Source organism: Cicer arietinum, chromosome 4, assembly GCF_000331145.2.
Source record: "Cicer arietinum cultivar CDC Frontier isolate Library 1 chromosome 4, Cicar.CDCFrontier_v2.0, whole genome shotgun sequence".
Lineage (NCBI taxonomy): Eukaryota > Viridiplantae > Streptophyta > Magnoliopsida > Fabales > Fabaceae > Cicer > Cicer arietinum.
The window spans coordinates 58503071-58526371 of record NC_021163.2 but is presented as its reverse complement, the minus strand read 5'-3'; the positions used below and the strand labels follow the sequence as shown (position 1 = coordinate 58526371).

The 23301-nt window shown below is 31.5% G+C and overlaps 2 protein-coding genes across 3 annotated transcripts; both read right to left on the bottom strand.

The window, feature by feature from the left end:
- Positions 1-1134: 1134 nt before the first annotated feature.
- Positions 1135-7603, bottom strand: LOC101491449 (E3 ubiquitin-protein ligase SINA1). The gene is given in 4 exon segments (XM_004498458.4): positions 1135-1413; positions 1416-1749; positions 2025-2411; positions 7023-7603. Coding segments are annotated over 4 exon segments (1095 nt in total). The 5' UTR covers positions 7269-7603; the 3' UTR covers positions 1135-1285.
- Positions 7604-9035: 1432 nt separating this feature from the next.
- Positions 9036-18517, bottom strand: LOC101491141 (uncharacterized). 2 transcript variants are annotated; one of them, XM_012715199.3, is made up of 13 exons: positions 15296-18517; positions 14974-15104; positions 14441-14540; positions 14218-14350; positions 14069-14135; positions 12797-13529; positions 11617-11943; positions 10801-11502; positions 10647-10719; positions 10488-10573; positions 9873-9992; positions 9478-9549; positions 9036-9346 (listed from the first exon to the last, which is right to left on the bottom strand). In XM_012715199.3, exons 1-12 carry the CDS (start codon positions 18263-18265, stop codon positions 9478-9480), a joined length of 5514 nt encoding a protein of 1837 aa, XP_012570653.1. In that variant the 5' UTR covers positions 18266-18517; the 3' UTR covers positions 9036-9346. The 2 variants fall into 2 exon arrangements, with proteins under 2 accessions (XP_012570653.1, XP_012570652.1); XM_012715198.3 differs by having other exon boundaries at positions 9036-9333.
- Between the last annotated feature and the right edge of the window lie 4784 nt (positions 18518-23301).

Sequence of the window (23301 nt, the reverse complement as noted above, 5' to 3'; positions counted from 1 at the left end):
TACAATTGACTTGACTCAATAAGTTTATAAAATATTTATACAAATAAAAATAAATAAGGAAGGAATGGTATGATTATAATTTACAACCTCATTGATTTTGTCCAACTTGAACTAGTAGCATCATGTGGCATGTGGGTATCATGAGGTGTGTATCTCTCCTCTATTTTGAAGAGTATTGATAATATCCTCAGATTTGCTAATCTTCTTTGATTGGATTTGGTCAGTTGGTGGTTGTTTAGGACAAAAGAGAGAGGAGCAAACATGTCGAAACACCTTACTAAGTAATGAGGATTGTAGTGTGACACATTGTTTGTTCACGTTAATTTGACATGTGTATTCATTGTCACAAGCCAAACTCACATGTCCAACACTAGGATTGTTTTCCTCCACATGCATAAAATTATTATTATTATTATTATTTTGAGCTATTCATAAAATTATTTCTCATTGGACCCTCCGAAACAAAAGGACTTGTTTGGAAGTTAGAGATTAAAAATAAACATGAGAGGCTCAAATCTGGCTGGGAAGAGAGAACTAACTTGTATTTTTAATATATTCTTGCGGTTGATACTTTGTACTTATAATATGATTATAAAAAATAAAAAATAAAAATTTATGAAGACTCACTCAAATTGAATTTGATGCAAAATCTAAAAGATTATTTATTTTGTGAAAACATTTTTTGTTTTCATCTCTTAAATTTAATGTTAATTATATCTGTTAATAAAAAAATAGAGATTTTTAAAATGAATAATTGTCTATATTTTTATAATCAATGAAAAAATAAAAAAATAAAATATTATTTTCATAAATGCATCTTTTATTAACTAACACTTCATCATTTTTCCATAACTATGACTAATTTAAAAAATCTCATTAAAATAAAATAAAACACATTTTTAAAAACAAAAACAGTGTTTTCATAAAGTAAACAAGGTTCATGACTCCTCTTCTCAAGGCGTGGCAGATGAATTAGAACACTCAAAGGAGTTCCAAAATTAGGTCTAGAGTTTAAACCATTTGTCTATATAAAAACAAAACAAAAATACACAAGTTTCTGCATAGATTATACTTTCAAGTATTTTTGTCCCCGTTTCTATGTTTGCAACAAACAAAACTTCAAAACAAGGTACATTCTATAACAGAAACCTCTTTAATTAATCCCATAAAATTCAAGAAAAATCCCAGTTCCAAATCTTGTTTATTACACAACTTGAGAAAACTGAAAATTTCAACATCCAGAAAGTTGCACATCTTGAGAAAAGTGAAAAATTACACATCTTGGTTACTCTACTACAACAACATACAGAAAGGTTGGTATAGTGTATAGATATACATCACCTGCAGTGTCCCAACACACACAAACAGACAATAAAAACCACATGATCAGCTGCAAAGATTTGGTATACACACACCCCCATCTGGATTCTGTTGTTCTTTCCATATTCTTCCTGTGACTCTTAGTTTCAATTCCTTCCTATCGCCACCTGAGAAAAATAGGGCCATGTTTCGTTGAATTATGAGACCGTCGTGGCTATCTCGAACTTTACGGTGGCTGTCACGGATACTCCGTGGTGTACCCTCCCAAATGAGTTTTCTGCCATTTGCACCAACCTCAAGGCTATAGGTATAGTTCCGAGCCTCGTTCTCATCTCCCATGAAACGAAGGAATGCCATGTAAACTGGAGCCATGCCGAGCTGGAAAGCTTCAAAGTGAAGGCAGAAGTATTGGCCGAAACAATGAAATACCTATCAAAGAAAATGTAAAAGAATTGAGTAGTGAGATAAGACTACACTTGCAGCTAACAAAGTCCTAGTATTCACAGAATCACGTATTTGACAGTCACACGATCTTGACTGTCAGATCAAGATTGAGTCGCACATTAGCAATCCGATTTTGAGCTGGTGAATGTGTGATTGTGTGAATAAAAGAAATCCATATTTATAATGGCTGAGTATTCCGCTTTAAATATTTGGCAAAGGGTACAAATAATCTATGAAAAAAATTTCACAAGCACACTTACAGTGAGCATCCAAGTTGCATTCTCTACTTCACGGGGATTCGACTTCACATAACGGTGGTTGAATGTGCATCCGGTATGCATATCCACCTTATGATCGTCCCTCAAATGTGCAACAAGGAAGGGAATATCTCCAACGGCGGAGCACTCTGATCCAGCGTAAGGACAAGTGTATGGTCTAAAATTGCATACTGTCTCATGCTTAAGCTTGCTGTAGTATGGAAAGATTTCTGGACATCCAAGAGAGAAGTACTTGCAAGGTAACTCAAGTGATTCTGCAACCTTCTCCAATGCCAAACACCTAATATCTCCTAGCTCTTGTCTACAAGTCGGACATCGATTGTGCACCCTTGTTTTACATGTGGAACACAATGTGTGTCCATTGTGGCACTGCAAGAAAGCTTTTTGTTACTTTTCTTTTTGAATTTTTGGCATACACATACTTTTTCTAGCATGTGTCAAGTTCCAAGTAATATGATTCAATCATGATATGGTTGATTTTCGAAGATGTTACGAGTATGTAAATAAAGAAAATAAATGCATAAGTAAATATTAAGTCCTAGTAACATTCTAAGGGCCAATAGAAATTTTGGCCTATCGAACCACACAGTCACATCGCTTAAAGATCACCAAACACTGTCAAAGTCCCTTCATATGAATACCGTCTGATTTAACTCAACTACTTCAAAACATTTTTGTTCCCTAAGAATAGTCACGACAAATCAATAAAGATACTAGTAACACGACAAAGTTCTGAATCAATTGTAAACAATCAAACAACCATTTTCTTAATTGGACATGATTAAACTAAAGTAGACCCTATGTAACAGATTGTCAACAAGCAACAGCATCAGCAAGCAAATCCTTTTATTGGAAGGTAAAATTGGCTACATAAATCAAGTGATGCCATTGTGTTTTCTTTTGTAAATATCAAATTATTAGATTTTCTGTATTAGGTACATCAATTTGAGCTTGTCTATATATTCCGATTAATATGCATATACTCTTGACATGATTAATAGTATTCATAATATTTTTCTACACAGATTCAGGAAACTTGTAAGCTAGGAATGATAGATATCCATTCACCTGCTTGAGATGGAGTGTTATAAATATGTAGTTATTTGATTTTTTGTATTAGGCTCATTATTATTGGTTGTACTGTTAACACGACTAATAATATTTAGACTATTTTCCCACAGTTTTTATGAAAACTTATGTTTGACCAAAAATCACATATGAAAAGGCATCACTACTCCTGAGTAATAACATGATAAAGGGGGGAAATTCAAGGAATTTCTTTATCATGCCACAATACATTATTCCCTCAATAAAGAAAACCTTCCAAGGGAACAAACATTAACTAAATAGATAATATTTTGTGCTCAACAAAACCAGACCAGAACACTTATACATAGCATTACAATTTAAAATTAATGAGGAAATTGACAACTAGACTCGTAAAAAGAGCAAAACAAGTCACAAGGTTCAAAATGAGTGTATAGTGAAGGATGGTGGGAATGGGTTTCAACTCACCAGTGTTGGATTCATTCACCTGGATGGCCTGTTGGTTCATTGCAAAGTTACAAAGGGTTTGTTGATGTTTTCTGGTTTTTGATTTCAATTATGCTGAGTTGAGACTCGATACATCATTGTTCACCTCCTATGCAAATGAGTTCACTTTGGAATGTTAGATGCATCTTTGGAGAGACATTGCAAGCAATTTAACACTTATTTTGTTGTCCAGCGTCATAAACTTGTGTGGTCCTATGAGTTAAATCTTATCAAGAGTTCGACAACCATGGTCAATCACTTACTACTTTTCACTAAAAGTAGAGAAAAATCTGAATTGGAATGAGTCTCTTTAGGGTCAGATTCCATCCTTGGCTACATTCCAAAAGAATTGGAGAAAGTTTCTCTTGTGATAGAGTACATGCAATGCTTGTCCAAAATTAGTACGTTGTCTGTTCTTACATTGTTCTAAAGATGTCTCTGTATGGAATGCCTTTTTGGACTTTATGTCTAGGACCAACTTTTGATGACAGTCTTTAGTGGTTTTTAAAGAAGAGGTTAAAGTTTAATGGCACTGTGCAATCTATGCTTTTAGAGCAATTATTTGGACAATTTGGCAGGGGGTGTGATAGAACACTGCAAATTAAGAGGAAGGAGGGCCCAAAGAGTGGGCCCCACTTACCCAAGTCACACACATTTAGTTTCTAGAATGATGGATGGAGGGAATAGAAGCTAGTTAATAATGTCTCTTATTCTATTGATATTCCATTAAAGGAATGAGGGAGGGAGAAGTGGGAAAGGCATTCAGTTTCAAGAAGGATGAATGAAAGGAATAAAAGCTAGTTAATAATGTCACTTATTTTATGTTATAAGAATGAGGGAATAGGAAGAGGGAAAGGTATTCAGAAAATATTCTAAGAAATAATTAGGTGAATTCTTTCTCTAGTTAGGAGCAATTTTGCTCTGGTTTAGGAGTTCTTAGAAGTTAGAACTCTGGTTTAGTTTTTCTTTTTGCATCCTTTCCTGATCTCGTCATTGTAAGAGATACTACTCTGAATTTTAAGAAATAATATACCTTTTTCTTCCATTAAAATTCTGAGTTCTATCGGGTGTGCAACCTAGCAGCCTTAATTGCGGAAAATTTGGCCTACCTTTACCGCAGCCTCCAGCACCTTCATTGTGCTTGGTGTAAGGGGGTGTGTTTAATCCCACATCACCTAGAGATCTAACCTTTGTAGTGCTTATATGGCTTAGTTCTCATCTTACGAACTAATTTTGTGGGATGTTAGGCCCTAAGCAAATTTTCAGATGGTATTGTTGAAATTATGAAATGATGAGAAATAATAAGAATTTGAACATTATTGATAATAAATTGATAATATCTTGATACTAATTGATACAAAAGACTAAACTACAACCGTACAATCCCTATTTATAGGGATACATAGACTCAATCCTAAATAAATAGATAAACCAAGAAACAAATCATAATAATAATAATTAAAATAAAAACTAATCCTAAGATTTAATATAAGATACTCTAAGATTGTAAGCGGATCTTAGAAAATAACCTACGATACTCTAATATTATATCAAAGATATCATAAGTTGTTTTATTATATTCTAACAGGTATCAAAGCCTATCCTAGATGTATTGTTGAGTTGCCAACATCATCAATACTCCAGGCCCATTGGGCCATGGAGTGTGTTGGAAATTCCACCATAATTACTGCCCCTAGTCGCGCCTCAATTGTGGCAAATTCAGGCTTCCTTCTTTACAGCCTCCAACCCCTTCATTGTAATGACCAATGAGTGTCAAGGGTGGGTTTACTCCTTCTTCGCCTATAGATAAAGCCTTTGTAGTTCTTAGAAAGCTTAAGTAGTCCTCACCTTACAAGCATATTTTGTGGAAGAGTCTGATCAAATTCATGTGCCTCTTCAAGATCTAAACATTTGAGTAACTCTCACATATGACTTTCATCATTATAAGTGATTGATGTCAAGGGTCAACTCACAAAAAGCTTAATCCAGTAAGAGGAAACACAAAATTGGCTTCAAAATCTCTAACACGCCTACTCGTGCAAGAGCCCTTTGGAATTTAATAGGGGATATTGCACAGCCTACTTTTACCAACATGTGCTAGAATTCAACTTTCATTTAGAAAAAAGGGACGCAAACTTGGTGATGGACTTTGATACCATATCAATAACCAACTGTCCAAAAAGCTGTAGGTAAAGGCACTTAAAAACAGTTTCATGCCTTACTTGTCCTCTCACTCAAAAAGGCTTCAATACCATGTCAAGAACGAACAGTATTAAAATCTTATAATGTTAAGGTTAAAGTTGAAATAGTTTCATTTCTTACAAGTTTCAACCCAAGCCAAATCAAGACATCTAAAATGATTCAGAGTCAGACATGGCATATGCTTTGTACATCGTACAGTAGCGAAGACTTTCAACAACTCTAAAGCATTTCCAAGCTGAAGCATTTTACACAAGTCACAAGATATACAAAACTAAGATTCCCTACAGTGATCAGACAATATCTTGTTAACTGCTTACCAAAATTCGAACACATGGTTCATTGCTTCAAAGAAGAATATGTAAACAATCCTACAACCTAAATATCAACCAATCTCTCCAACGCATGATCTTTATGGAACTGGAAGCACCAAGTAGTAGCATTATGCCAAGTTCAAATATTAAGCACGTTCCTAAAGAGTAGCCTAGTGGTTTGACTAGGGACATTGAATTAGTTATTACAGGAGTTTCCCCCTCCACTAACATATAGACTAACTACTAATATTTTCCTATAAAAAAAATAAAAAATAAAAAATATTAAGCACACAAGGAAACATGAAGATGCAACAAGAATCTCTCTTTTGCACAAATTGAATAAACACGAGTTTAAAATTTGATACCATTGCAAATTCCTTGACTCAAATCCAAACCTAGCTTTATTAGTTACTACTTACTAGCACTGTAAGCATCTTTATGAGGCAAATTTTAACCCCGTAACTTAAAACACTTATTAAGAGTTCGAAAAGTCGAAATTACTATTCGAAATGTTGTAACTAATGCAATAAATTGCCATACTTTTCAATAAATAATATTCCATTTTGATTCCTTAACCACAACTTAAAAGAGCATTAGTAGTTACTAGTTAGCATGACCCTTTTCCTAATTCTATAATCATCAATCAGCTGCATCGATTATGGTCAAACAAACTTGCTCAATTACTCTAAACAAAATGTTTTTCTCAATGAAATGAAAATGCAAACTCAAAAACCAAATTCAAAAGACATCCTAAGCCCCAAAAGAACAAATCAACTAAATAACACTACAAAGTAATAAAATTTGTCAAACAAGTCACAATAATCATAAACAATAAATAAATAAAAACCCTTTTTCTCTTCACAACCCTAATATGAAATGAATCAAATATGACAAAAACACAAACAAGACAAAAATGAAATAGAAAATAACTAACCTGATGAATTGGAGGATACATTGAATTGGTACAAACAGGACATTCCAACAACTCATGAACGCTTGTTGCAGGAGCAATAGTTGTAGAACCAATAACAACATGATTGTTATTTCCATTACGAGGTTTCATTGAAGAAAACTCAGAGTGATGATTATGATGTGGATGAGGATGAAGAATACGATGTTGGATCTCATCTTCATCCATTCCATCAGAAGATGACACACACTCAATGCTATCCAACTCCATCTCAAAATTAACAAAACCAAATTCAAAAGAAAGAAATACCCAGTTATCAAAATCCAAAATTTCGAAGTTTTAATTATCTGGGTATTTCTCTCTCTCTTTTCCTTTCTTTTGAATCTTCTAATTTTCTCTCTCTTACTTTCCCGGTAAAAAGTTTATGAGAGGGAAGAAAAAGAAGAAGAAGAAAAGGAAAATAAGAGAAGGAAGATGGTAATAATCATGGATCGATGAAAAGGGTTGATTTTGATGAACCAAACAGCGTTATGTAGAAGAACAGGTTCTTTTCTTTGAGTTCTCTCTCTCTCTCTTACCGAGGTTGAGGTTGTCTCGTGTGAAGTGGGAGAGAGAGAGAAAAGAAAAACAACCGTTGGATTGTTAAATTGAATGGGTGATTGATTGATCTAACGGTCAATTCATTTTTGTTGTATTATTTATTTTAGTTTCTTTGTTGTTAAAAGAGTAAAGCCGAAAGGTCCGAAACTGACAAAAGCAGTATTGAAGAAAATGAATTCGTAACGATTATCGTACAATTTCAACTAATAGTATACACGTGTTGTTTATCATCATCTATGACGACATTAAATTTGTAATCATTTTAATGTTTCTTTTTGTGATCATTTTAATGTAATAGATTTTTTAAAAAAATTAGGGGTTTGTCATTCCATAAAAATGTACATACACTTAAATACTTGATAAAATAAATAATTTTTATTTATTGTAAAAAATACTTATATAGATATAATATTTTGTGCAAACATATAAAAATATATAAATGTTATTATAATTATTTTTTTAGTGGGTGGAAATTAATAATTTATTGTATTAAAAAATTATTTTATAAATGATATTCAAAAAAATTATTTTAAATAATTTTTAAATTCTTTTATTTATTAGAAAGAGATAAAAGTTAGTTAAAAAAACTGTTTAAGTAGACTCAAAAGAAAAGGGTATCTTATTTGACAACTTTAGCCTCTCATTGATTAACTAATTTATGCATTGGTTTTACAGTTCAACCGGTGGATATAAAAGAGAAGTTCAATCGGTGGATATAAAAGAGAAGTTCTACCTACAAACAAATCCAGCTTAAATTCAATGATCGCATTGTGTGCAAGCGGTGCAGAGCAAACTTAGTGAGAAAAAAAACAATATAAAATCATGAAAACAAGGCAACTACCATGTAAATTCTATTTTTATAAATTTTTACGAGTTTAAGAAAATTATGATAAAATTAATAAATTTTTAATTTTAATAGTGCTTTATGAATTTATGATTTTATATTAATTTAAATTAAATATAAAGTTTTAATAAATCTGAACCAATATATAATTTAATTATGTATGTGTTGTAATATTTATTAATTTTAAAAAGTAAATTATTAGTGTTGTTTTTATAAACAACTATTCTGCCTTTGATGTGAGTTTGTCATTTTCTTACCATTTTATTTGAGTCTATCATAAAAATTTATTTATTTAAAAATATTTATGATCTATTATGAAGATTAAATATTAATTATTATTAATTCTCATAATATCATATCATTTACATATATTATTTAATATTAAATAAATATTTCCCATAAGGATGCATATTCGAACTCCCACTATCCCTATTCTCAACATTTACTACGTGTAAGCTATTTGAAAAATAAAATTATAGGCATTTGCATGGTTTGCTAAAATTTTATGGAATATCGATAGTAATCCTGTGATTGCAAAGAATGCAAATCCCCTAAAATGATCTTTACATGGATTCAAGTTCATGCACCAGAAGTTACAAAATCAAAACAAACATTATAGAATTTAATTAAATTTCAACATAAAATGATACAACCAACATGCATGTCAAATTATTATCTCCATAGTTCTAGCTACAAATATTCAAAAACTGTCTAGTACTATTTTCCAACAACAAAGAAACTTTGATACACACCGTTCTTCATAAATGCATGAGTACTTGGCCTTATTCTACACATCAGAACCAACCAACAACATTCAACTTCAACCTTCATGAAATTTTCGAAAATTTATGAAAAAGTTGTTGCTGGCGGACTTCGGCTTCATCGGAAAAACTGCAAGATCGCCCTAGATTAATACAAAGTTTATGTTTATAAAGAAACCGTCGAAGAAATTACTAATATACATTCAAAGAAGTGTAATGTTTTAGAAAATAATAATGCATGGCAGGAGAAGAAAAAAGATTAAGAGTAAAGTACTCATTTAGCTTCCATCAGTTTAATGGCTTCAGCGGTAGCAACATCAGCAGCATAGAGTGCCATCTTCTTTATCTACACACAATGAACAAATAGAGTGTAAGAATAAAGAAACATTGCATAAATAAGGCACTCTTATTAACAAGAGTAAATAACTAATGTGTATTAGATGGTATAGCAACCACCAACACAGCATGCAAATTTTAATATGTTGTTCAATCCTAGAAGCTAGCTAGATAGAAAGAATTAAATCTTTTGATATTATTCTAAAGAGGTTAAAGCATCACTGTATCAAATTTGTGATATGTGAGAAACAAATATAAATAACATGTGTTTCAAAATAAAATATTGTGATAACCTTTTTTGTGATAACTTTCCAGAATGATGCAAATATGTACCTCTAATTTATCTTCTTTAGATCTATGGTTTTTTGGAAGTAACCGAAATTCCTCTGTCAATCGAACGCATTCCTGAACATTCTCAGGTGAAACGAAGTCCATAGCCACTTTTATGCAAGACTGAGAGAAAATAAATAAGATGTGTCAAACTATGTAGCACAAAATTGTCAAAATTAAAAAGGTCTTATTAGGGTGGAAATAGGTTTAAGCTGTCTTGAAAAGATATCTAGAGACCTATTTTGATGAAGTTTATGTATATGAAATAAGTTTTACATCTTCTATTTGGCGCTTTGTGGTTCAAAAACCCACAAGTCCTTGGATTGGAACAACACTCTGAATTCTGATACCATATTATATTTTTATATTGAGTATGACGCAACCCTTACAAAACCAGTTTAAACGGTAGGGGATTTTTCTCTCATAAATATATTTTCAGATTCATATTTCGTCCAACGTGAGACTGTCGACAGATCTATTGTTGAATTTTAGAGATAAAATTCTAGATTGAAATAATTGTTGATTGCAGGTAAATTATTCAGTTATAAGCAGAAGTTTCCAGAGCTAGTTTAATTCCTTTAATTTTAATATAAAATTGGGATCCTTGTCTTGTTTTACCTTTCGATTTCTCACTTGATGTGGGCATCCGGCAGGTATGAAAACAGCCTCCCCAAGATGTTGCTCGAACGTCCACGGTTCAACCCCTGGTAGGGAAAAAAAGTTCATGTCTACAAAATCCACATAAAACAAATAACTAATTAAATCATAATTTCATACCATATTCCAGCTTTAGTTGCTTCTTATGCTTCTCATTTAAATAAAGGATCTGGTCATGAATAGGATGAATCACCTGAAGCCAAAATTATTGATTTAGAAAACAAAATTATCCAAGACAACAATAATCCGATGAAGGTAACACTACTGTACTTACAGAATTTACTGGAAGATTAGTTATGTGGCGAAATTCTTTATGATGTTTCTTTAGGTACTCTGTTAGCTTCGGTACATCCTGCCTACGAAATATGTCCCACACAGCACTCCCATATTGAGTCTCCAAATGAACATCATTTCGATCGGAATGTTTACTCGATATGTCATTCTCAACTGACTCTATTTTGTCAGTTTTGATATCTGAACAGGACATGCACTGTTGTTCCTCATTATCGTAATGCATCGACTGACAATCTTTTACAGGAACCAAGCTACTGGGATCGTGATTATTGAGATCAAATTGCCGAAACCTTGGTGAATCGAAGATTTCCTGCTCGCTGGCATTTATATCTAATTTACTTTTGACGGGTTCTGAGAATTCTTGTACACAAACTTCTGTGTCTGATCTCGACTGTTCCAAACTCGGGGACCGACTTAGCTGTTCATCTAGTTTCTCTTCTTTTCCTTGACTTCCTAGTAAGGCCGAGTCTCTACCACTATCTTCTTTTTCAGGGATTTTACGATCCACACTAACACCTGTGTGGCGCTTTCTGCGTTTTCTTCCACGTGAACCTACTGCTTTATTGTTCTGACCATAGAGCTGACGCATATCTTCAACCGCATACTTCTTCTGTAACTTTTTTATGATTCTGGCTTGCCATAGCGGCGTCTTTACCTCAGATGTGTGTGTCAAAATATTGACCTGATCAATGCATAAGAGAGTGTTAGAATAGGCATAATAATGGTGAGCATTTAGAAGTTATTTGTAAACGTTGATAAAATTCAAGCAGAAGCAATCTCGAATGTTAAAACTTACCGCATCTGAAATGTCACAGTGTAGTTTTGTCACGGAATCACCTCTACTTAACTCTTCTAAAGATCCATAAGCAATGTATGTTTTAGGACCCAAATCTGGCTTCAAAACATCAGGGAGCTTTGTGGCAAGGTTTAAAATACCGGATTTTGGATGCGTATAATCACTAAAAGGAAGCATAGCTATAAACTCAGCACCGTGCCTTGGCAAACACTCTTCAAAAGATTTTGATGGAGGCCAATCCTTTAGCTTCAGCATCTCTGGCCATCCGTTTCTGTACCTACGCCCTTCCAAATAGCCTTTGAAGAACCGAAACACATTGATTTGTACCTGTGGCATCGCCATAAAGAACACAGTATTCTTTTGTTCAAAACTATAATAGAAAGTTTCATTCAAACGCTAAAAAATAGGTGAGTTAATTGTTGTTTGATGACCAAATTGTTAGGAGTCCTCTCGATAAGTTTTTTGTGACGATATATACGACTTAAGATAATTAATATGATCTTTGCATGACTAATTTTCTCATGTTAACAACATGTTGGAGTCTGGGATACCAGACATTATTGCCTAATTAAAATAAGAGAAATGATATTTTGACACATATTTGACAATAACTTTGATGGCTACCGCATATCAAATATGTGGTTCATTACGAACGGTAGATGATTAGTGAATATAACAAGGTATCACAACTCATTAACCATCCATTGAACTTCATTAACCACGATTGTGAACTTCATGGACCATGATTTTTAGATGTTCAATATACATTTTCTATCCAAATTGTGTTCAAATATACATAATTTTCAGGTATTCAAATATACATGATATTCATTAACTATCCAAATTGTGTTCAAATATACATGAATTTTAGGTGTTCAAATGTACATAACATCCATTAACTATGATTAGTGATTAAATATACATCTGAAAAATTGTGGTTAATGATGTTCAAAATCATGATTAATTGTGTTTGGTGGATGGTTAATGAGTTTTGGTACATTGTTATAATCATTAACCGTCCACTTCATTAACCATCCACTAAACGTAATTAACCGTGTTTTTGAACAATATTAACCATCCATACTGTTGTCGTAATTTGTTGAGTGTCAAAATAATACAACTCTTTAAAATAAATAAGAAAGTGTAGTGGCAAATTCAATCTAGAAAGCCAAACACGAACCTCGCACCAATCCAAGCAGTCAATGGCTTTAAAACTAGCAGCCTCCTCTTTTAATACTTTCCTTGCCCCAATAAAAGCTCTCCACATCACCATTGGGTCCCAGCTAAGGCCACTAGCCTTTTTATACACATTCTTAACTATAACAGGTTCACCTCTTATCCAATGTCTTTGGAAATGCTTGAATTCCTCGTCTCCCATTTCAACGGCATCCGGACAGTACAAAAAGTTGTCACGATCATTTACTCTTGAAGCTGCCTTCCTTGCAGAATTTTGTGCCGCATCTTCCTTAAAATTACAGCACTCTAAACATCCTAGAGAAAGATCAACAACAGGTGGCTGATATTTGACGGTAAGTTCCTCCACATTCTTAGTCAATTTGTCAATCCAATTGGCTTCAAAAAGGCGCCTCAGTGAGAGGATAGCAGTACCGCAACCTCCTCTAGCTTTTGGAGGGCAAGGTATGCCACCATTTGCCTCAGCTCTCCAAGCAATAGTTACAGGCGGTGTATCAAGCATTACCTCATTACTGCTTGCAGGAATATCTTCACAATGAACTACTCCGTTTCTTAGTTCCGGTGTATCAAGCGTTACCTCATTACCGCTAGCAGGAATATCTTCACAATGAACTACTCCGTTTCTTATTTCCATGCAACAAGTGAGACAGAGATCGTACCGACAATTAAGATTGGGACAACTTCTGTGGAAATTGACAATGGATGTATTGCAGTTGTCACTGTGAAACAAGAAAACCGGAAAATCTCAATGAGAAAATCAGTAAACTACATTATGCAAAAGAGTTTAATTTTCCCGCATTGATGGTGTAAAATGTTTTACGCAGTCGGCACATCATGTGCATGACTTTAGAAATATTTATGGCAAAAGTCAAACATTATTAGGGACCTAATGACTAATGTATATGAATTAAATTCTTATGGAGAATGAGTTTAATATAGCTATATAATATAGCTTTATATTTATTTCTTCATGTTTATATATAATATTGCTTCAATATGTAGTTTAAACACGCAGATTTCATCATATGCCTTTCATTTCTCTTCTCTCTCAACATGATACTTCTTATACAATAACCAATTTCTTTGAGAGGTGCCAATGTAAATGTTGTAGTTATCCTTCTTTTATACTTCAGATCATATTAGATCATAATCATAATGCAGTAAAGTCAAACTAATGCTTGAACAAAAACATGAGAGAAGAAAAAGTTCATAATAAACAGAATTTTACTTTCAACCATGAGGGTCCATGAGATAATACCAATAAACTCGATCATCGTTGTCCACTACTGCCTGCATAATATCCTCCTCTTCCACCGACAGGGAACCTAAGGAAATGGCACATTATTGTACATTTGAAAATCATTGGTCCATGAACTTGATAACACTAACCAAATCAAATCAAAGTACCGTGTATGCTTGCTTCTACTTCCAATTCCAATCTCTGCTCACGTTGGATATGTTGGAGTAAAGGCAAAGTTTTGTTAAGCAAGAAAAACAATTTCTGTAACTTGACATCTTTATCTGCTTCACCATTCCCACTCTGTGGATAAATAATTCATTTCACGCAAAATGCAAAGGCACGAAAAGTAATGAAAAACATAATAGAATGCAAGAGAATGAAAGCACACACCAGAATAGATATAGTTTTCTTCAAGCACAGTCGACAATTGCAATTATCGAGACAAAAGGGACAAGCAGTCTCGACCTCCTCTTTAGTTTTATGAGGGTACCTATATTTTACAAATATAAAAGTCATAAGAACATAAGAGCCTTTCTGCAATCAGTAACATAATTAGAGTTATAAAATGTCAGCTGATCTATCTTTGGTAACTATGTTATTGGTTCGAAATATCCACTACCTTTGCCGATGACTAATCTCCATTGGAGAATCTAGCTGACCAACTTTAGTGGGGCCTCCCCTCCCAACCACACTTTTCCCATCCACAAGACTTGAACCTAAGTCCTTACTTGAGGGATTCAAGTCCAATTCCACTCAGACTAATGAAATGCTGGTAAATAATAATGAAACTATACTCTTTCCATGTTAATGAAACTACTTTTCTCCCATGCACCGGTCTCATTAGATGTGCCAAAAATAATAATTAAATTAAGTGAAATTCATTCAGAAGTAGAACATCAACAAAAAAAATTAGTTAACATTACCACTTTGCTAAGCACTCGTAACAATATTTCTTTCTTTTGCACTTGGTACAAGCAACAAGACCAGTCCTACTTTTATTCCAACACTGATGACACCTTGAATTCCTTGGCGCCCGTTTGGTATTGGATTCTCCCTACAAAGAGAAACCACTACAAATGAATTCAAATTGAGATTATTGAGAAAATAAATAATCAAATACAAAGTCGAAAGAGAAATAATCAATGTTAAGGAACTAATTAAAACTCTAAAGAATGGACAATAATGTAACTTTTGAAGGCACCAAGTTGAATGGACAAGAATATATTACTTTAAAGGGCAACTCACCATCAAATGTGGAGATTCCAATCCATGGTCTATAGTTTCTTCCACTTCAACATCCTGAGAATTCTTGGGGTCATGGTCTATAGTCTCTTCCACTTCAACATCCTGAGAACTCTTGTGGTCATGGTCTATAGTTTTGTCCACTTCAACATCCTGAGAACTATTGTGGTCATGGTCTATAGTTTCGTCCACTTCAACATCCTGAGAACTCTGGTGATCATGGTCTATAGTTGCTTCCACTTCAACATCCTGAGAACTCTCGTGCTCATGGTCTGTAGTTTCTTCCACTTCAACATATGGAGAACTCTTATCGTCGATTAGTAATTTTCTTAGTCTTTCACTGCACCTCTTATGGACATTGCTGGATTCACTCATCAATCCTTTTGTTATCTTTTCAATTCCAGACTCCTTCGAGCACCCAAGTACAACATCTGACTTTTCTTTCTTATTCACTTGATCTTCCAGTGTTGAATCGGACTCCTCGTGTACATGCTTCTGCTGCGGCATAATCGTACTCAAAACTACGTCAAAACAAGTACTCTTCTGACTTTCAATCTGTGAATCCAATTGAAAAGCAATCTCCTTTTGCTTTTTGCCAGAACCCTTTGGCCTACCACGCCTTTCAATCCGAGAATGCAATGGAAGAGGCAGAGCAATCTTCTTTTGCTTTTTCCCAGAACCCTTTGGCCTACCACGCCTTTTTTTGGCCTTAACTAATAACTTGCTTCCAGCTTCACCAGCAATACTTTTCTTATTTTTAACTCCCTTGGGCCGACCTCGCTTTAGTTTAACATTACAATCATTTTGAACCGCATCTTGAATAAGGGTTTGGACAGGCAATTCTTGATCTTCTAGTTTTTTCTTCTTGCTCATTGAGCCCTTAGGTCGACCACGCTTAACTATCGGCTGAGTAGTTATGTTTTCAATATGATCGGCGGCTTCAGAATGTATCCCTTTTTCCTGCTCACATAATAAAGGAACCAATGTAGTAATCTCCAAACCACTCGGCAAGGCACGCATGGTTCCATTGTCAACTTCGAGATGAATATCAACAGACATTCCTTGACACTCCTGATCCTCAGATACAGTACCTCTCAATTTATTCCTTGTACACAATGCTGGACCAAGTTTATTAGTTAGGCTTGCAAACTTGTCCGCGCCTTTTTGACACAGAATGCTCAGCTTTTTGTTTTCTGAACCTTGTGTTGCAATCTCATCAGCTCCTTCGATTTTAGAAGCACATACATAGGTTACCCATTTTGCCTTTTTTGAACCCTTTGGTCGACCACGCTTCTTTGGTCTTTCAATCTCACCAGCACTAGCAACTTTATCACTACCCTTAAGGACAATCTCCTTTCCACATTTTGAACCTTTTGGCCGTCCACGCTTCTTTGGCCTTGCAATCTTGCCATCACCAACGACTTCATTACTGACCTCCATAACATTCTCTGTTCCACATTTTGAACCTTTCGGCCGACCACGCCTTTTCGGCCTTGCAATCTCACTAGCACCACCAACTTCATTGCTAACCTCCTCTATACTCTTCGGCCTTGCAACCTGACTAGCACCACCAACTTCATTACTAACCTCCTCTATATTCTTCGGCCTTGCCATCTCACTAGAATCACCAACTTCATCGGTAACCTCCTTTACATTCTTCTTTCTGTTTACCGAACCCTTTGGCCGACCACGCTTCTTTGGCCTTGCAACCTCACTAACACCATCAACTTCATTACAAACCTCATCTACATTCTCCTGTTTGTCTATCAAGCCCTTCCTTCCACGGCGCTTCCTAGGTGTTGAAATATCATCATCACCAGCAACTTCATAACCAACCCCCAGAACAATCTCCCTTCCATGCTTCCAATCACCCACGTGACCACGCTTCTCCGTCCTTCCAATCTCACCCAAGTCCACACCTTCATGATCAGCCTTACCACAAAAAATTGGTTTTCCACTCTCTAAAATTGTGACACCACTCATCCCAATTGTTCCTACATTATTATTATCACTTCCACAAACACTTCCTCCATCCAAACCAAAGTTAACATCTTTTTTCTTACTCTTATTCTTAGAACCCTTAGGCCTACCCATCTTAATCAAAGGCTTCAACCCTTCATCTTTCGCCTTTTCATCGATACAAACTCCTCCACTTAACAACTTTTCCATTCCCTCGTCCACACCAACTGCTGCAATCACCTTGTTACTTGACTCAGGAACCACAATGCTCCCAACATTTTCACCTACAAATTTACCACATTGACTTAGATTTCCTACACTTCTAAAACCATAACCACTTTCACCAACCAACCCTTGAAAGCCAGTACTATTACTACCACCAATTAAACTCACATCTTCATCACAAACCCTACCTTGACAAAGAAGTGCTTGAAAACTTCTATCATATAAACTTCCAAAACCAGCTTCACCAGCAACCAAACCTTCAGAAGAAATACCAAGAAAAGCATTTTCACAAACACCACCTACCCTATTTCCAGAAACAACACCACCAGCATTACCAAATACACCTACACTATTCCATGGTTGACCTAAACCAGCAACACTATTCCCAACACCATCACCAAGTTGAAATTCTAGATTTCCACATCCTTGACCAAAACCACCAATTTGTTGTTGACCAAAAAGATTAAAACTTTCACCACCAAAACCAAAATTAACACCACCACCATTCACTTCATTTCCACCAAAAAGACCTGCAAATTCCTCAACAACATGGGTCCCACCACCACCATTATGATCATCACTAAACAACCATTTAACTTCACCTCCACCAGTTTGTGAACTATTTTCTTCAAGTTTTCTTTTTTTTCCTTTCTCTTTTGTTCTCTCAAGGTTATAGAGATGGTGTTTCTCACATAGGGTTTTTCCAGCTAAAGCTTTCTCCTTGCACCTCCATCCACCTGACCCATTTCTTGAGCACCTATTGAAATCTTCATCACCAGTTTCATCCATTGAGAAACTCTACAAATGAGAATAAAGTACTTCAAAATTTAGACAAGAGAGTCATCATGCAATGAAAAGGAACAAGCTTGGAAGAGAGAGAGAGAGAGAGAGAGAGAAAGAGAGGAGTACAATAAAACAGAGTGTGTCAATGCAGAGAGAGAGAAGGGACTGTTGAGTGGGGAGTGTAGAGAGAGAGAGTGTGTCTTTGGGAATCTAGCTAGAATAGTAGAGACGACAAAGTTTGCAAAAGTCGATGGTGGTGTTGATAATGACAAGTATCAATCAAGTTATTATTAACACGGACACAACCAAAATATAGGCATTTGATTTGGAAATTATCCAATATTTTCTATTCAATTTTAATACTACTATTACCTTTTTTTCTCGTTCAAAAATAGAATTTTTTATATTAATATCTTAATTTTTAAAATTTTATATCAAATTGTCCTACCTTAAAATAAAATATTAATGACTATTCACTGATGTAGAATTTTTTTTATCATCTTTTTAATAATTAAATTTATTATATAACAAATTAAAAATAATTAAAATATTTAAAAAATTAAAATACTATTAATAAAATAAAATATATTAAATTTAAGAAAAATAAATACAATTAATTATATATGTCAGAATAAATATGTATTATATTATTTTAATATTGTAGTATTTTATAAATAAATTTATATTATTATAACAATTTTATCTTATTTTGCATATAAATTAGTCACTTCATTCTATTTTGTTAACTACTTTCTCTGTTTTTTTAGATATAATAAGTAAAAATTAATAAAAAATAATTATAATTAAAAATATTTATATTAATAACATGAAACATAATACATTAAATATAAGAGAAAATAAAACATATCAAATTAAAGAAAAAAATACATCAAATTTAAAAAATTAAACTCATGTGTTGCATATATGAGGTTATAGTTGCATATACGAGACTATAATTGAGAGATGAAAATTAGAAATACTCCTACGTTTCATCTTTTACTAGGTGAATTTCCAATAGATGAGTGCACAATAACTTTACAAACTCATACGTTTCATCTTCCATAGCCTCGTACATACGTATGAGTTTAACCTTTTTAAATTTGATGTATTTTTTCTTCAATGTGATTATTTTATTTTCTTCTATTTAATGGAGTTTTATTTTATATTATTAATATAATTTACTATTTTTAATTATTATTAATTTTTAATTATTAGATAAAATAAAGAGAAAGTGATTTAAAAAAATAAGATTGAGTAGCTAATTTATCTGTAAAATAATATAGAATTGTTATAATAATATAAATTTATCTATAAAATGCAAGAATTGTTAAAATAATATAACACGTAATTTGTTATGACATATTTAATTAATTCTATTTTATTAACAATATTTTAATTTTTAAAAAATATTTTAATTATTTTTAATTTATTATACATGGCGACCTCTTACTAATTTCAAAAAAAAATTTATTAATTGCAAGGAAAGGGAGAGAATTTCTAAAAGATCGAAAAAATAGAACAAATTAGTATTATATTTTTAAAGTAGGGTAATTTAATATAAAATTTTCAAAACTAAGATATTAATATAAAAAATCCTCAAAAATCTCACTAGTTCTATTTGTCTATTTACTTTTATAATTACTTACACTAATTAGTATTTTACTGTATCATTAAAAACAATTGTATAACAAAAAAGACATGTACAGACATACGAGGCAAGTGTAAAATTAATTATCATCCACGTCAAATAATAATCATCATATCGTCATATAAAATCTCTATATTTATTTTTAATATAAAAAAAATTATATATTGTGTTTTTTTTAATGTCTTAATATATATTAAAATTTATTCAACATGCATGTTATATTTTTTAAAAAAGTATTTAAAATATATACTTTCAGTTAAATAATTTCTACGTCAACAAACAAAAATTAACAATAGTAACTAATTATCTTTAAAATAATAAACATTACTATTATTATTTATTCATTTATTCTCAAAACAATGATAATCACCTAAACCTTTATTCAATTAAAACGTTTGTACTTTGTAATAGTAACCCTCTAAAACAAATAGGAAAATGTGTGTACAGTAATTATTTATTGCTTTTTCCACTTTCTCTTTCTCATAATTTTTCTTTTTCATCTATCACCAGTGACACGTTCGATGTTAATAATAGGACCGTTTTTATCAAGATTAGAGTACAATAGTTTTGACAAAATATAAACTAAAGGATGAGAATGAAACTTACGTGAATAAAAAAATAAAGATAGTATGGTAAAACAAAAAATAACAAAATACATTATTATTTCCTTTAAATTATCTAAAAATAATATATTAGTTTTTAGGTTTTTGTCATATCATATTTTTATTATATTTATATTATTGATCCTAATTTAATAATACTTGTTAAAAATAAAAATTTAGAATCTTTTTATTTTTTAATAAACTCTTGCAATTTTTAAAATATTTTGATTGCAATAATTATGTTAAAATTTTGATAGGAGTCATGAAAATGAGAAAATAAAAAAATAAACTACATATTGATAGAATGATAAAAGATAAAAAAAAAATGAATACATTATATAAAATTAATGAAGACTTAAGAAACAAATCACCTAAAACCTAATTCTAAGTAACTTTTATACTTAACTTTAATTGACTTTCACATCTACATACAAAAAAAATTATAATTCAACTTTTAGAAATATAATTAAACCAAAAAAATTCGAGTAAGATATTTTTATGAGTTTTTTAAATTAAACATAAAATTCTTTTAATTTATAATATGATAAATTACATGAAAATTTATTACGTTGTTCTTAATATGAAAGAGAGAAAAAAAACTAACAATTTTTAAAATAATTAATTAAAATTAATTGAAATAAAATTAAGACAAAAGGAAGTTCAACATTGTAACTTCTATTACAAAGACAAAGGATTAACTTGATAAAAAAAGTTAAATGACTAATTTTATTTTGAGTTAAATAAGTTTTTAGTCCTTATAAAATGTCACAATTTTATTGTTAGTTTTTATAAAAAAATTCATCAACTTTTAATCTCTTAATATTTTTTTTTATCCTTGTTTTTAAATCAAATATTATGTATCCTTCGAATATTTAAATGATTTTTCGCAATGATATTTATGACATTATAAGAAGTTTTCATTAAAAAATAATAATAAAACTTTTTTAACTAACGATAAATTAAATATGAATTTTTAAACTTTAATAATTTAAAATTTTATATTTATATCGTCTTTTGTTAGAAAATCCTAAATTTTTATATTCCAAAATTATACAATTAGAAATTTTAAGAATAAAATTATTTGATTTCTTGAACTTACTTATGAAAATTACATTTCTTATATTTTATGTTTTTGTTACAAACTAACATCATTACAATAATATATACTCATAAATTGGTTTAATTAATGAGAATAGATATTTTTATTTTATATTGTTCAAAACAAAAATTATTATTTATATTTTGTAAAATTTTACCAAGACTTATTTGTACTGTTTTGGACAAAAACTCATCTGCATTATTTATTACCAAAATTTATTTTTATCAACTTATTCCTTTAACTTATTTGTTTAATTTCTGTACACTATATACACCATCATAAAATACTACATATTTTGTGAAGTTGTCTCAATTGTTTTAAAAAAAAATTTTAAAAAGAATTTTAAGAACGCAATTACTCACATATATAGTTAGAATTTAAAAACAAATTTGTGCTTTCCTTGTAAATCCTTTTGCAAATTACATTTCCTTTACTTTATGTTTTGTTATAGGACTAATATCATTTCAATTACACAGATTCAAAAATAAGCTTATTGTGAATTAATATTTTTACTTTTATTTCGACAAAAAAAAAATATGAATACTATTATTTTATAAAATTTTACTCAAAATCATATGTACTATTTTTTAAAAGAACCTATTTACACAAGTTTATTATCAAACACATTTTTATACTTATTTATATAACTTATTTGATTCACTTTTGTAAACCATCATAAAAAATTTATATACTTTTATTGTATTATATCCATTGTTTAATATAAGTTTATTAAAAAAATATTTTAAAAATGTAATTATTCACAATTATATATTAAAACTTAAAAAATTAAATTTCAACTTCCTTGGTTATATTTTTGCAAATTAGATTACTAATTTTAATTTCTTTAAATTTTAAGAAAAAAAACATGTAGTGTACTAGTGCTTCTAAAAGTAATGTAAATTTGAGAAAAAAATTTGTAGTAAATACAAACAAATATTAGTCATGAATTTTCAAATAATTTTAATTCTAAAATCGTTGAAAATCATATTTGTAAAGATTGTTATTGAAAATCATTTTATTATAAAGTGTATTAATTAATAATTAACTTTAGAACTTTTGTGATATTCCACGAAGTTCTTATTTGTAGTAAATTTCAAAGTCAAGTAAGTTGTGACGATACAAGATAATTCATTCAATAGAACAACAGTACTTCAAAATTTAGAAATCACCATATGCTCATTTTTTGTCTTTTTTGTTCAATAACGTAATCAGAGGTATAATTTGAACTACAAAATTCGTAAGATTTAAGGTATCTTATATCGCTGAAGTCTTAAAGCTTATAACTAATTCTAAATAAAATAAAATAAACTTAAAAAATTTATTAGATATAAATTCCTTATCGTATCTTTTTCAAAATTTCAACGCAATGTTATTAAAAATTTGTTGAATCATATCGATTTAACTCAAGAAATGGATCCTAAAGGCGGAACTTGTGTAGACACACTTAGAAAATTGATTTGTAGTTATCATGTAGTTTTTGAGACAATGATGTTTTGTAAGGCAACGGTGCAATAGTAATTATGTTAAGTAATGCACATGGTTGCATACTTGCACGTGAAAGTTAGTGTTGGTTAGCAATGCAGTTATTAAAATTCAGAATTTTTGCATAGAAACTCAACATGAATTAATTCATTTTAATCCAACAATAAATATTCATTAATCAGTTATATTAACATTAACATAAATAGAGCAT